The 16,269-nt window shown below is 46.4% G+C and overlaps 1 protein-coding gene across 1 annotated transcript in view; it reads right to left on the bottom strand.

Moving 5' to 3' along the window:
- ADAM12 (ADAM metallopeptidase domain 12) overlaps positions 1 to 16,269 on the bottom strand; it is a 334,496-nt gene that overhangs the window by 26,743 nt on the left and 291,484 nt on the right. Inside the window, exons 15-19 of the mRNA XM_014832041.3 lie at positions 9,579 to 9,687; positions 9,273 to 9,471; positions 7,119 to 7,196; positions 4,295 to 4,403; positions 608 to 743 (exon numbers count right to left, since the gene is read on the bottom strand). Coding sequence (XP_014687527.3) covers positions 608 to 743; positions 4,295 to 4,403; positions 7,119 to 7,196; positions 9,273 to 9,471; positions 9,579 to 9,687 — 631 coding nt within the window. The remainder of the gene's footprint in view (positions 1 to 607; positions 744 to 4,294; positions 4,404 to 7,118; positions 7,197 to 9,272; positions 9,472 to 9,578; positions 9,688 to 16,269) is intronic.

Genomic DNA, 16,269 nt, shown 5'->3' with positions numbered 1-16,269 from the left:
TGCAACGCAACCCCACACATGCTAACCACGGGCATCGTGCCCTCTGGCGCACTTGACTTTTTCTGTTTTGTTCAAAATGACACTCAAAAAACAATTCACTTATTTTAACCCAGGGTGGTAAGCATGCAAAGGAAAAATTATCTAACACTCTTACAAGATTAAAAAGTAAATGTTGATTTTGTTTCCCCCTAAAGCCACTATCTGTTAAATTAGCTCTTGCAATCCATAGAAATGCGGCTTTGCGACACGTTTTTGTAGAAAGCTGGCACTGCGGCAATAATGTCTTTGAATACATTTGAATCAAAAGCTACCCCACTTGATGAAAATATTTTAACACCCCATGTCTTGTAAAAATTACTAACGTAGGGGTGGGAAAAAAATACATCAGTGGGATTTGTCAACACCCTATTTATGTAAGCAGCCCCCAATAGTTTGAAGGGAAAGGAAAGGAGTCAGCTGGTCTGGCAGAAATGCTAAAAACCCAAAAAACCAGTGTCACTATCCAGAAAATCGAACCTCTTCTTTGCTAAGGAAAATGAAGTGAGAAGTGGTTGTACCGTCTTTTAAACCAGTTATTTCTTGACAAAACGACCCAAACCCACGGTACCTTAGCTTTTCAATGGTGGTTTTTTTATCTGTAAACAGCAGTCGGATCAATGTCTTCCTTTTGAGATAGACCACAAATCCAGCGGCAAGGAGACACAGGATGGTCACCAGGATTCCTATCGTTAAACCTTGGTTATCTGGAACAAAATGCACTGGACTCAGGGAGGGAGGCAGTTACAGTGAAATGCGGGAAGTATCAAATTGTGACATTTATGGCAAAGCGAACTCTGAAGGAAGGAACAGAAATGAAGTGGGTAAATCCTGGACTGATGTACTGATCAATTCGTCTTACTTCAAGGGTCGTGTCTGAGGTTCAGTCTATGTCGCCATCATTTTTTCTGACAACTCTGGAACTTGCTGAACAGGAATAGAGTCTGGGAGGTGGGACCACAGCCCTGGCCACACAGCTCCCCCACCCCAACCCCCCCGTCCCCCAGGTGTGACAACAGCAGGGGAATGTGGCCACAGAAAGTAACAGGGAACCATCGTTAAAATCCTGTCACAATGAAAGTGGCCCCCGAACTAAAATCTTTCCAGCCCTTGTCACAAATATGTTACTCCAGGCTCCTTCCTTCTCTCATTCTTTGCATGGAGTCTGTTTTATTTGGATTTTTTTGTATTTTTTTTTAGACAGAGACTTTATTTCTGGACATGGTCACATTAGAAGGTGGAAAAAAGAAAAAGAAAAGTCATAACTTAAATGAAATGCCCATGGGTTTTGTTTTCTTATGTTAGGCACTTAAAACACAGCCTTGGCAGGCAAACCCTTTCTCTGGGAGGATGCTGTTTATGTTCTCTAAGGAAACATCCCTTTTCTGTGATTTGATCCCATTTTGTTTAGTACAAAGACACTGAGACTCCTCAAGGGTGTGGAAAGGAAGCGAAGCTCAAACCATCAGTGTGGTTTCTCATGCAGCCATGGTCCCACCGTCTGGGAGGACTCTAAATGCCAGGACGTACGGGGCAGTTTCTACTGGACTGTGAGCTACTGGAAGAACGAACCTCCATCCGTTGGTCTCTGTTTTCCCGCCAGCAACGATCAGGGTGTGCCTCACAGAGTAGGTGCACAGCAGGCCTCGCAGCCGCTGGTGATGGCTGTGGAGGTGGCCTCCATTTCCCAGGCTCCCCCCACCCTGCCTCCGACCGGGGGTTCCGCTGGCTACGCACCAGAGCGGCAGCCACTCCACTCTGGGAAGAATGCCTTCACACTCTCTCCGTTTCTGGACTTTGTCCCCAGCTGACAAGCCCTATCAGGGACGTGTCTTAGCCTCAGTAAGACAATCAACATATGACAGTCTTGATTCACTTGTGAGTGTTACTGGAAAAGCAGTGCTTCTGGTTTCCTGGCCAAACCATCATTCTTTTCAGACTGTGAGCTGGCCGTCACAGGGGGCTCTGGCTGGAGTTCTGTTGTCTCTTAACAAAGCTAATTAAAAAGTGAGCAGCAAGAGTCTTGAGCCCATAATTTCTAGTTCCTTAAAATCAACCCCTAAGTCTTAAACTGATCAGTTTATCCAATTGAACATTTACTGGGCGCACAAACTGGACTTCCCACACCCCAGGTCACCCGTCTCCATAAACGGCAGCTCCGTCCATCGAGCTGCTCAAGCCAGGAACCTGGGCAGTGTTGTGACTTCACTGTCCCCATGTCCGGTGTAAGCACTGTGTCCTGTGGGGCTACGTCCCCTCCCAACAGCCCCCCTCTCTGAGTCCCACTGTTACCCCCTCCCATCACAGTGCTTATCATGCCCCACTGTGCTTGCTAAATGGCTCCCCAGGCTCCGGAAGAGTGGCTGGCGTGTGGCAGATACTTGAGAGGTACTTGCTTCACGAGCAACTGAGCCATAGTCAGGCTGGGGAGCAGAGGGTCATGGGGCAGGGAGGCCCAGGCCATGGGGGCAGGGAGGTCCAGGCCATGGGGGCAGGGAGGCCCAGGCTATTGGGACAGGGGGGCCCAGGGCATGGCTCTGCCAGGCACAGCTGTCAGCTGGCTGCTCACAGCTGTCTTTTGCATGTGTTTCGGGGGAGGTGTTAAACATCCTGTCTTTTATGAAATGATGGCGGTGGTGGATGGGGTTGGGCTCTTCAGTTGTTTCCATTTTTTAAAGTATTCTTACTTGCTATAACGAAGAGTTGGCGCCTGTGGATTCCCCAGCTGTTTTGAAACCCCCAAACCTGAGTACCACTAGTCATGCGTGTCCACACCAGAGAGACCCAGAGTGGCTGCCCCTCTCCTGCCATCTTCCCCAATTCCTTCCCACACCATCTGGTTTACCTGAATGCGAATGGAATGGGTGGCAGGGTCCCTGTGGATTAAAAACTAAAACTCTGCTATTTTTGGACAACAAATGCTTAAAGGTCTGTCAGAAATTAACTCAGTTGCTGCAAGAGCCCAGTCGTCAAGCCTGAGAGGTCAGTGAGGAAAGGGGACGCTGGGCCAGGCCCTGGTTTCTTCCCTGGAATGGATGCTCACTAAAAGGCAACGTGTGCTGGTCCCTTTTCTACTGGCTGCCTGGCCTGGCCCCAGAGAGAGGTAACCTGAGCTCTGGGAACAACGCTGAGCCACGCCCACAGTCTACAGAAGGATGACTGGAGCTTGCTGCCCTTCCTCAGCACGATGTCTCTACACATGTGCCTGCCGGGCGGGTCCTTCCCTCCGGAGAGCTGCCTCACCGCCTGGCCCTGCACAGCCCTGTTGTGTCTGCTGTCATGGTTACGATGGCAAAGCCACAGATTCAGCACTGCCAGTCCCAGCAGGACGTGGGGACGCGTGGTGTCCTCTGCAGCAGCACCGGCCACGTCTGAGTGTCACGGGGGCACAGGTGAGCACCGAGGTGACAAGGCAGGTGGGCTTGGTGAGTTCTCGCTGCTCCCGGCCCCCGAGCTGCGCTCGGTGTGGGCTCTCTGCAACTTTTTGTCTTGCCTCTTGCACTTTAAAAGAGACATCATTCAGACTTGTCCCTTACCTACCTGACAAGTGCTCAGAGCGCACAGAACCGTACCAGGAGACACTGCTAAAGGTTGCCTGAGGAGAAAAGAACTGAGGGTTCGAGCCCAGCGTCTGCTAGGAGCTTCTTTGGGGATAGACAGACTTTTGTTTCAATCTTAGCTGTGTGACTTTAGAAGGTACTTAATGTCCCTGAGCCTCAGGTCCTTTTCTATGTAAAGAGGAATAATAATCCCCACTTCGGCATGTGTAAGGATTAGGTGAGATAATGCCTAAAACACGCTCGGCATGGACCCCACACATACCACCTGCTCCTCCTGCTGCTGGGGGACCATTACCTTTATTAGGAGGAGGGCTCTTTCTAGTAGCAGATTTAAAGGGCCTTACACTTCACACCTCTTCCTGGACTTTACAGAGCCCTCTGATCTGACATGGAGCTCATACCCCATGGGGCGGCTGCTGTAGACATGACTCAGCTAAGACCAGTGTCGCAGCGGAACCCCGCAAACTCAGCCTTGTGGTCACAGCCGAGCCAGGGGCCTCGCAGAGACCAGGCAAGTCGAACCCTCAGGCTGCGTCAGCCCCCGGGGGTCCCACCACGCTTCCTGCCCTCGTGGCTACACCTGCACCCGCACTGATGGCTGGGGAGCCCTCTGCCTTGTTTGGAAGGCCTCCCACCTGGCTTCCTGCTCCCCCCAGGAGCTCCACGCCCCCTCCATGGGATGCGCTGTCCTCACCAACCTGCTTGCCGGATGGGTCCGCTGTCTGTGCTTCCTCCAAAGCCAAACTTGTCACAGAAGGGAGGCGCCCAGTGGGCCTCGCAGTGGCAGTTCTTCCTGTTGTTACACACCTTTCAGGGCAGCAGGGGGAAAGACATGAGAGGGAAGCAGCATTAGGGCACACCCTCCACCTGGGGTGGCGCTAAGTCTTTGATTGGGTGCCATAGCAAAGCAAAGGCCCTGTGGTCAGAGCCCCGAGCAGCACAGGTACAGCCAGACTCAGAAATGTCAGTGAGAGCAAGGCCAAAATGGCTCATAGGTGAGAGCAGAGCCCGAGTCTGACATGGGGCCTAATCTGTGTTAGCGGCTGTATGGAGAATGATGGAGATTATCAGGGGTGCCCCATTCCCTTCCATGCCTTCCTCTTCTCAGTCAGTCTCCATGCCCTCCTCATAAATCCAGGAAACCCTCCCTATCCGGCCAGGATTGAAGCCTCTCGGCAGTGAGGGGGGACCCTGTTTCAGGGATGTGGAATCGAGCCTTCGAGCATTGCAGGCCTGACGACCACTGGGACACCCCTGTCTCCTTCAGACAGGAGGCTGGGAGAGGCCAGGGAACCCGGGGCCCCCCAGCAGGCCTACAGCCGCCTCCCATTTGCTGATGCCCACACAGATACACAGATGTGTGCTCACACTTTTCTAAACCTGCTCCAATATCCTGTGCCGAAATGCCCACTTCCTTCTTGCAGAGTCTCTAGGGGCCGTTCCTCGGCTCCCAGTCCTGCACAGTGGGCACAGGCAATAGTGAAATAAAAAGAAGGCTCTGGTGTGATAGGAAAGGGTGCCCAAGGAAGCATGAGGAGGGCCCTGAACAAGGAACCCAGCTTGGAGGCCAGAGCACTGTGTGGAGGGAGCGGCTCCCAGTCACCTGGTTCCCAAGGGGCACCATGATGGCTGTTCCTCCACCTGTGTCGGCCAGTGACCCTTGTTACTGTTACCTGTGTAATTTACTGAACTATGACAGAAACCAATGGAATGTGAGCATGAAAACAAGAGGGGATGGTTTCCATGAAAATGAGGCTGACTACTTTGGGAGCACTGGATAAGGGCAAGTCACTAAAAGGAGTTTCTGAGAAATTTGCAACGGGTGGGACAACTGCAAAATGATTGGGAAAAGCTGCCCGAGACGTGGATTCTGGCCTCAGATCGCTTCTGGGCAGCCACACTTCCCCTCCACTTAAAGAAACAAGCTGTGCGCTGTGGCTGTGGCTAATGCGTTTTGAGGGGTTTCTATAAGGAGGTCAACACAGAGCTACAGTCAGTGCGCTCATCCCAAAGGCCTCAGCCCTGCACCAAAATACTGCTGCCAAATACACATTTTCACGTTTTAAGGCGAAATAAAGTGTTTCCAGTATATGTCTCCTTTGTGATGTTTCCCTGCTTTCACTGGCTTTGTTTGGATGCGTCAACCACCTGCCCCGATTGCCTCAAACAAGAAGGCCGACTGTGTAGATGGCCTGTGATAAGTTGGAAAGTATATTTCTGTGAAGCTAAAACGAAGCAGAATTAATTCCCGGGTAGCACAGCCTATGCTGAATCTGGGTGTCTTGCCTCATAGATGCTGCTGCTGATGTCCTACCCGCTCGGATTCAGGCACAGTCCCACCCATCCTGTTTGGCACAGTCTCCCACTGCAGCTCACAGGCATGTGCCCTACCTGCAGCTTGCAGCAGAGAGACTGTGCGCTCACACCTCACTTGGAGGTGCTGCTGGTGAGCCTGGTCTCACTCGGGGGGACTGTGGTCAAGCTACTTGTCACTGAGTCACGGCAGCTTCTCTGCCTACCCAGAAAATGTGGGCCTTTCCTCTCAGATGTGTGGATGGGACCCGAGGGAGGTTGGAAAGCGAGGAGTCGAGGGTACGACCTAGCATTGCCACTAACAGGTCATGTGAACTTGGCCTGGGCTTCTGTCAGTAAAATAAGAAGACTGCACTAGGGCATCTCTTACCGTCATTAGAAAGAAATCTATGATCCAATGAAGACATAAAAAGATTCTTTTTTACACTGAGTCAGTGACACTCCCAGTCCACAAGCCCTCTGAGGTGGCACCCTAATTCTTGGATTACAGCACAACAGAATTTTACAAAAACTCGCATAATTCTATGTTAGAACCATTGGCGAGTGTCTGTAAGTTTCAAAAACAGAATTTGGAAGATGATTTCTGTAGAAAGGTTTTCAGAAAAACAAATGGATCACTGGCATGGCTAATCAAGATTAGTATGATTGCAATGGAAATAATTAAGCCCAACAGGAAAAACAAATTGTATTTTAAATAATTAGAGTCCTCTTCTGCCTTAAACATTCCCTGAGCTAAAATAACAGACTTCTTCAGTCAAAGCCCACCGTATGTGATTTCGAGGACATGTGGTTAGTACGTCTGTCTTAGTTTTAATGCCTTCTGGAAGTATCTCAGTTCAGTCACATATTCTGAATCTTGGTTGTAAGAGGGACAGCTCTGTTTGAAATGTTAATACAAAACTCTTCATGAAAGAAGGTTAGTTTTAAAATTACTTTGAAGATGACAAAGTCCTTCTTTTTTAAAAAATCACAGAATGTTAACTTAAAAGATAATTACTGCTCAATCTGATTTTCCTTGTTAAATAAAAATCAAATTTCTTATGCTATGCAAAGGTCAAAGAAAATTAATGTCTTTGGAAGAAAATATTGAGGACACACTGACTGCTATATTTTTTTAAAAGTTATGGATGGCAAAATCCTTTACAAATGAACGAGTTCATGCTTAACTCATTAGGGACTGGCTCTAAAAAGGCCACGCAGCCTGCTCACCCCTCGGCCGTGGCACTGCAGGGCGCACTCGTGAACACCGAAGACGCTGACATTTTGACATCGACGGTTGAGGCAGACCTGTAGGAGGAAAACACAGCCAATATCTCACTGCTTCTACAAGCAGATACACATGCAGACATCTGGGTATTTAAAAAGAGAAGCAAAGGGAAGCTTCAGGAAGATGATCTTCTTTCCGTAAATATGGACGCTTCATAATGATACATTTTTCATTTGACTCAGACATAGATCCTGACGCCTGACTCCAAACTCAGCACATTTCAAGAGTCAGATTAATGTGAACACTACTGAATTCTTTTATACTTTATGGTATGTTATACAGTTTCAGTTGATCCTGAAATGATGATAACTGATTTTTTCATGATTTTTGTTTAGAGCTTGCAATGAACTTTATGTATTGGAGCATTTTTTACCCTCCATTAAAAGATATAAGAGAGGGTGAAATGGATGAGTCCTTAACCTGGGGCCTGTACAGACTAAGAATCCACAGTCCAAGAATCTTTTAAGGCAGGTATGGAAATATGGGAAATTTTCCAAAATACTGACTGACAAGTACTATCGTCGATGACACAAACCATCAACAAAAATGCTCAGCAGAGGAAAACGATGGTTCCCTTGTATTTATCAATCCTATGTAGGGGCAGTAATTTGTTAAATGATACTGGGCTGGTTGAAAGAGCTTAGTCTCATTTCAAAGGTGCATAATATACTCCAGACTCAAGGGATCCGGCCCTTTATCTCCCATAAGATATTACAAATTAGTGGAGTCAAAGGAAGAAAAGTCTAATTTTTAGACTGCAGAAGCATGTTTAATCAAGTAGAACCTTCTTATGGGAAGTTCGCCATCCAACCCCGACAGCTTGCGTAAGGCAAGATGGACACCCTTTGACAAAAGTGCTGCCCAGGCAGCTCTGAGGGCCGGAGGGAATCTTGGCCAAGGGCACTGTCCCATTCCAGCTGATAAAAGAAATTGTCCGGGATTGCAATTAACACAGTAGGACCCTAGTCAGAATCACAGCGTGGAGGTGCTGCCCCCTCCCAATCCATGGGCAAGGCCAAAGACGGCTTTCAACGAGTGAGTGTTCTGCAGAAATGGAGATCAAAGCACATTTAATCTTGCACATGGGGAAAAAATCATTGATAAATTGAGTCCTTGGAATTTCAGTGTTCAGATGCACCTGGCCCTGGCTGTTCAGACTACAGTTTAGAAAAATGGGTGTCATTCTAATGTCAAGGCCTGAATATAAGCTTACGTGTGTGGTTGAGGAGACACCTAGAACGTATAACACGTTCCACAGATCATCCTATTTCCTTAAGGGTAAAGCATCTGTGGCTCAGGGTGTGTGGAGGAAAGGGGGTGTGTGGAGGGAATTCCTGCCCTGGGGACTCTGCTAAAGGAGCTGAGTCTCTCTCTTTCCTTTCTACTCTGCAACCTCTGTGTAAGTGAGTGATTTCATAACCATTTTGAAAACGGGGTCCTAAAAGAAGCATGTGAGGGTTGATTCACCTTTTTTTCCTAAAACATTTTATTAAATTGCTATTATCCATCTGATGAGAAAGTCTGGTGATAAAAATCAATGTCAAGAATATAAAAATCTCAATTTCTTTATTTCTAAACCCAAAACATCTCAGTCTACCTTACCCCCTGGTCTCTAAAAGAACTCCCTTTTGGCCTTCAGCTTATCCTATCTCTTGCCCCTCTGCTATTCTCTCTACGGGGTTCTCTGAAAATACATCTGACTTCCTATTCTATCCAGGTGGGAACAAGCCCCCACTGTGCCAGAAACCAGGGCCACATTTCCAAAATCAATATCATATGCTACTGCGTTTCTTTCCAAAGTAATTTCCTGGCTGGAAACCCTCATGACACCCAGGGTGTAGAAATGACTTATTAACACTAAAGGGCCGAGAAAACAAGCTTGATTTTCCCAAATCTGCATCTCAGTGGTCAGACCAGGACCAAGGATTTATTAATATTTTCTTCTAGGTGCAAAGAATTGGATTCCAGAGACAAAGTTCTGAGAAGTGGCTTTAGGAAAACAAACAAACCTCGTAACTCAGTTCTGGACAGCACGTTTCTCAGTGGGCCCCCTTCCAGACTTACATTAACGATGCAAGTGAGCATTTGGGTCTTACTTTCCCATCTGCACATTTTGTGCCGGCAAGCACAAGCCCTGGGTCCGGCATGTCATCGCCCAAGTACACATGGGTCCCACGGCACAGAATCCGGCCTCCTTCCTGCAGTGGGATATTCGTTTCTATGGAAACTGCATTGGTACCAATGACTGGCCGGCTGGCACCTCCTTGACACTGGATTTTTCCACATTTGGCATCTCTGGAAGGGCAAGAACAGACAGTCCCCAAAGAGGGAAAGTTTGAAACAGGCCCTAAGCGACGTGGGAAGTTCAAAGCCATGGTGTGGTCAGGATGCAGATTCCATACCTCGTCTCACATTTGGCAAAGGAACTCTTGGAGTCTTTGCCACAGTTGCCATAAGGGTCACCTGCCGAGTTGACTCTCTCAAAGCAGATCCCAGGGGCAGGTTTAGCACCTGAAACAGAAGCACAGCAGTACCGTCACCTCCCGCGAGCGTTTTAGTATTTTTCTTTGAACAGTACTGCGCTTTCAGGTTAAGAGGAAATGTGTTCTGTGTCCAGAGAAATCTCGGCTGACTCATGATAGAGCTGGCCAGCAGAAGCTCAGAGTGTCAACAGCTAGCATCCTCTCTCGGCTCAGCTCACATGCAGCAAAGCACGCATTTCATAGCTCACTCTTTTTCAGGGCTGCTGTCCAGGCCCGTGGCATGTGCAGCCTCTCAGGAGATGAGGCCTGGCTGTGGGGCCAGACCTGATCCAGCACAGAGAGGAGGTGGCTGGCTGGCTGCAGGGAAAGGGGGAAACTTGCTCTCTTTAACAACATCCCACACAATTCCGGAGAGAAATGCAAGCTAAAGCAGGCTCCAAAGAGTAATGATGACTAATGCAGGGAAGCAATGAAAGAAAGAGAGGGAGCGAGAGAGAGGGCAAGAGAGAACCAACGAACAAAGCTGAGATCTTATACAACATCTTCAGTCCCATAAAGCTCCCTCTAAGAGCAAGCACTGGCTTCAAGTTAATGTCTGTGTTTGCAAGGCAGCGACGACTCTCAGAGGCCATGGAGGCATGAAACCTGATCGTCATTTTATACAGCACGACAGCACCCAGTAGAGAGGATGTGGGAGCCAGAGAGCTGAGGAAATGGCCATTTTTAGCATATCTTCCGGCCAGGGAAAGAGAGAACATATAATTGGGGTTTGTGTTACCAAAGCTTTGGAGGGCTCTCGAATCCTATGAATAGTGCTATCTGTTGAAGATTACAAGAGAAATTCAGGAAAGTGTTCCACATCCTTCAGAATAAACTGCGCCTGTGGTGTGACCTTGGCCTGCCTTCTCTCCCACACTGGGTGCCTGGCTGGGTGCCTCCTCTCATATTCCTTCCAACCGCCAGGATGCCAGCTTCCCAGGACCCAGCTCTGCCCCTTGCATTTCTCTGCTCCCAACCCTGCAGAGGCTCCATGTGCCTCCCAAGGTGACTGTTGACTTATTGAAGATACCAATCCAATGAAGGCAAGGCTCCCCACCTCCCAGCAAACAGAAGATGTTCTTATTACTAAAAATGTCCATCTTTCTTCAACCTGTACCTGATTCGTCTTCATCAGCTACAAGCAGACATGGTCAGCATCTTATTAAAGAAAACAAAAAATAACTAAACCAGACAAATCAAACCAAGCAAAACCCTTGCAACAGTTGAGATCAGTAATGGGTTCAGCCACTGGCCTTTGCACTAAGCCACACCAGTCCTGGAACTTTCATTTCCCTATTCTCTGTTTTTTTAAACCATTTAAAAGAGGTTTCCCAAACTCCTTTTTAAGGGCATTACCCCAAACTGGGCACAATTCTCCAGCGAGATGAGGTCTCTGGCTCTTCAGCATCACATTCCTTTACTGTACCCCAGATTCACATCCTTGCGCACAGTGTGATTACATCACTTACATACTTAGCTTCTGCCTGTTAATAGACCCATTTCTTCCACATTCTGCCCTCTTCTTCTTTTTCATCTACCTACTGCAGGGGGGAGGCATGGGGAGGGTGAGTCTTGGTATTGAGCCTGCACTTTGTACTTAAATTAATCCTGTTTGATGGTACTTTGCTCACAGTGCGTGGGTCCAATTGATCAAATGGTTTGGAGAAACTGGCATCTAGAATACCAACAATTTGATGGTTGTGTACTTGCCCAGACCCTGTACTTACTGCTTGCCTGTCTGGCTTTGTTTTTCTGTCTCTTCTCCCCTCCCTCCCTCCCATCCACCCACCCATCCATCCATCCATGCCTCCTCCCATCCTGGCATCATGTTGCAGACTTCAATCACACACACATCTATCCAGCACTTACTATCTGCCAGGCTCTGGGGGTATAGTGGTGGCCAATTTGGACAAAAGTCCTGCTTGCTTGCAAATTTCAAGGAGAAATGGAAAATGTTCCTCTGAAGCTCAGAGGTGGGGAGTGCGATGCAGGAAGCTGCAGAGTAAGTGATCCAGGGGCTGTTGTTTTAGGCAGACTGGTCAGGGAAACCACTTGGAGGAGGGGCCACAAGCTGAGTCTTACCAGGTAATGTGGTAGTCCTGCATTCACCACTGTAAATGGAATGGCAAAACAAAGAGACGCCTGACACGTGAGTATCAAATAAAGGATTAAAATTAAGACAAGAAATCAAGCAAAGAATACAAACAGTATTTAACGTAGCATAATGAATCTTTCGAGAGAGGTCTCATCCCAATTGATGGACAAGAAAACTAGGACTTGGAAGGTGAAATATGTTACTTGAAGTCACAGAGCCATCAAGGGCAGGACCACCTGAGGGTGAAGTCCCCCTTGTTCTCTCCAGTGCCCCAATGTTCATCGAGGCCTCACATGTGCCAAGCCTGCACAGGCCTTGGAGACAGAGAGCAGAACAGGACCTGGTCCGCACTGGTCCCCCACTGCTGAGTGGGGAGAGAGGCAGATGAGTGGGCTCTCATTGCACCCTGGGGTGCACCATGGGGAACAGGGCAAGAGCCATGACATCTGCCAGCATGCTGCCCGAGGGATCCCAGATTCAGGTGGATATGGGCGCAGTGCCACTGCGGCTCACAGAAGAGCTCACAAAATGCACCCTTCTTCCCTCTTTCCCCTCTCAGAAGACCAGGAAAAGGGAATACCAGTGGTTCCTAGTGGATGCTAAGCTCCTGGAACTGGGCAGGCAGAGTTGATACCACCCTTCCATTGACCATGACGCGATTTGATGCTACATAGATTCTGTCACTCTTACTATTTTCAAGTAATTTCTCTCCTTGGAAATGTGGCCACTTAAAAAATATATATACTGTGCTACAATTCAACTGTGTTAACTGATAAATTTGTTTTCCTTATAGGGAGCTGTAAAGCGAGATTTCTGAGCAGTTTTAGACACGTGAGCTCGCAGACAGCTCAGAGGCAGGATCAGACGAGGGTTGGACTGGGGTGCACAGAAGGGAGAAAGAGAGAGAAAGGAAAGCAGAGAAAGAGGCTGGCTTCCACAGGGATCTGAAACACTGGCAATGTATTGGGAAAACAAAGGGAAGCTTGATATATCAATACCAAATAAAGGGGCTAAAATTACGACAGGAAATCAAGTAAAGGAACACGAACAGTGTTTAAACAAGTATGAAAGCATCTTGGAAGAGAAAACAAATGCTGGATCGCTGCTTAGGAATCCAAACCTAGAACGTACGGACCTGCTGGGTCAGGGTGTGCTTGGGACTTTAATGCCCCAAATGCCAACGGGGCAGCATGGCTTAGAAAGCCAGGTGTAGGTACAATGCAATGACTTGTAACGTCACTAGAGGTTATAAAACAATACAAGGGTTTCCTGATAACTCTGAAGTACTGTGCACATCCAAGTAGAAGGCTACCCCACATTTAAGGAGAGCTGCCATTTTCCTAATGAGAAAATCCCACAGAAAGATTGATGGCCAACTTCAATATGTGAATTTTTAGCAACATGGATGACATTGTTGAGAATCTTATAATATGTTGTCAATTAACTTAATGATGAGAAATATTGGAAAGTCACTTTTTTTTATTTTTGGTGAGGAAGAATAGCCCTGAGCTAACATCTGTTGCCAATCTTCCTCTTTTTGCTTGAGGAAGATTGTCCCTGAGCTAACATATGTGCCAGTCTTCCTCTATTTTGTATGTGGGATGCCGCCACAGCGAGGCTTGATGAGCAGTGTGTAGGTCTGCACCTGGGATCCAAACCTGTGAACCCCAGGCTGCCAAAGCAGTGTGTGTGAACTTAACCACTATGCCACCAGGCTGCCCCTGCAAAGTCACATTTTAATTAAGAAATATTGCTTTTTTATAAAACTCGCCTATATCATAAAACAATATTATGCAGATTCTTTACACTTCTTTTTGGTCAACTGATCTTCAACAAAGGTGCCGAGAATACACAAGGAGAAAAGCATAGTTACTTCAATAAACAGTGCTGGGGAAACCAGATATCTACACGCAAAAGAATGAAATTGGACCCTTATCTTATACCACACACAAAATTAACTCAAAATAGATAAAAGATTTAAATATAAGACCTGAAACCATGAAACTCCTAGAAGAAAACATAGGTGATAAGTTCCTTCATATGGGTCTTGGCAGTGATTTCTTGGAGATGACACCAAAAGCAAGGCAACAAAAGCAAAAATAGACAAGTGGGACTACATCAAGCTAAAAAGCTTCTGCACAGCAAAGGAGAAATCATCAACAAAATGAAAGGCAACTCAGAGAATGGTAGAAAATATTTGCAAATGATATATCTGATAAAGGGTTTAAACCCAAAATATATAGGGAACTCCTATAACTCAATAGCAAAAAGCCCCCAAATAACCAGATTAAAAAAATGGGGAAAGGAACTGATAGACATTTCTCCAAAGAAGACATACAAATGGCCAACAGGTACATTAAAATGTGCTCAAGGTTACTAATCATCAGGGAAATGCAAATCAAAACTACCATGTGATATCACCTCACACCTGTCAGGATGGCTATTACCAAATAAACAGAAGATAACAAGTGTTGACAAGGATGTGAAGAAAACAGAACCCTTGTATGTTGTTGGTGGGAATGTAAACTAATACAGTCATTGCAGAAAACAGTATGGAAGTTCCTCAAAAAGTCAAAAACAGAACTACCATGATCAGCAGTCCCACTTCTGGGTATATATCCAAATAAATTGAAATCGGGATCTCAAAGAGATATCTGCATTCCCGTGTTCACTGCAGCATCATTCACAACAGCCAAAACATGGAAGCAACCTAAGTGTCCACTGATAGATGAATGAATAAAGATGTAGTATATACATACAATTGAAAATTATTCAGCCTCGAAAAAGAAGGAAATCCTGCCATTTGCAACAACATGGATGAACATGCAGGACATTATGCTGAGTGAAATAAGTCAGACAGAAAGATAAGTCCTGCATGATCTCACTTATATGTGGAATCTAAAAAAGTCGAACTCATAGAAGTAGAGAGCAGAATGGTGGTTTCCAGGGGTTGGGGGCTGGGAGAAATGGGGAGATGATAGTCAAAGGGTATAAAGTTCAGTTATCTGAGATGAATAAGTCCTAGAGACCTACTGTACAGCATAGAGCCCACAGTGTTGTATACTGAAAATTTTGCTAAGAGGGTAGGTCTTATGTTAAGTGTTCTTATCACACACACACAAATAATAATAAATGAGGGTGAGAGGACTCTTTTGGAGGTGAGGGATATGTTTATGGCATAGATTGTGGTGATGGTTTCACAAGTGTATATTTATCTCCAAACTCATCAGGTTGTACACATTAAATACGTACAGCTTTTCGTATGTCAATCATATCTCAATAAAGTGGTTAAAAAAAGTCTGTTTTCTACAGCACATCCCCTGCATTTCTAGCTTCTTTTGATGCTGACCTTTTTATTCTGTTGGGATGCTGTCACTGGACATCTTTAGTGACACAAAGATTTTTTAGGCACATGAATCCACTTGCCCAACAGTGAGTCTTCTGACTTTACTGTTTTAAATTTGCTCAGCGGGTGTCTATTCCTGATCTCCACAACCTAACCACCCATCTTGGTGCTTGTCAAAATGATCTTCTGAAAGCTCTTTCACCAGAATAAAACAAGTGCAGGCGTGAAGTCATGTGTCAAGTCATGAAGTCAAGAGCAGGCATGAATAACTAAACATACGATGAACATCCTTGTCTTTTTTTAAAACCCAATGTTGTCAGTTGACCTCAATTAGCCTCCTAAACCAGCATTGATAGAGGTTCGTGAGGTTCAACGTGCCCCCTCGATTGGACTATGATGTTCCAAAGACGCAGCTGAGAGATTCAGAGATCAGCAACAAGTTGTTCTTTCTGATGGATAATTTTTTGGGGGAGACTGTGTTTTATATCTGGGCACGTACAGGATCTAAGAAAAACAACAAAAAATGTTTATCAAGTCTCAATTCCTTTTGGAAGGCCTCCTTCCATCTGATCTCTATAATTGGTGACTGTGTTGGAAGAAGAAGGACGTGTGACTCAGAACAATGAGGGCTGATCTGGTGTCAACCCTACATATCATGAGACCCTGGTCAGACTCTGTTCCTTCGTCTGTAAAATGAGGACAAGGACGTCATCTGACTCAAAGGTGCTGGGATGCTCAGTGAGTCCCTGACACATGGCAGGCTGTCAGTAAACTGAATTATAATGAGGACTGCCATTGATCATGGGGAAGGCGATGGCTTGGCTCCTGGATATTAAGGATGGGAGAACATGTAGGGGAGAAGAGAGCTCCTGTTACCTGACCTTACACTTACCATATTTGTCATAGCTCACGATCATGTCAATAGGGACTATATACCTGTCTCCTTAAGAGATGATTGTCCCCAGTGCTTAGCACATCATAGAAAACCATGAAGACTCTTGAATGACTGAATAAGTAATTCCTGAACCCACCTCAGGAAATGAAGAAGACAGACATTCTCCTTATCTGAAACCCTGGGAGGTTTTGTACATACTTTGCATATTAAATAAAAACTATAGTCATAGCTCAAA

Source organism: Equus asinus, chromosome 2 (assembly GCF_041296235.1).
Source record: "Equus asinus isolate D_3611 breed Donkey chromosome 2, EquAss-T2T_v2, whole genome shotgun sequence".
Classification (NCBI taxonomy): domain Eukaryota; kingdom Metazoa; phylum Chordata; class Mammalia; order Perissodactyla; family Equidae; genus Equus; species Equus asinus.
Note: the sequence above shows the minus strand (reverse complement) of the source record. Positions and strands in the feature narration are given on the sequence as shown.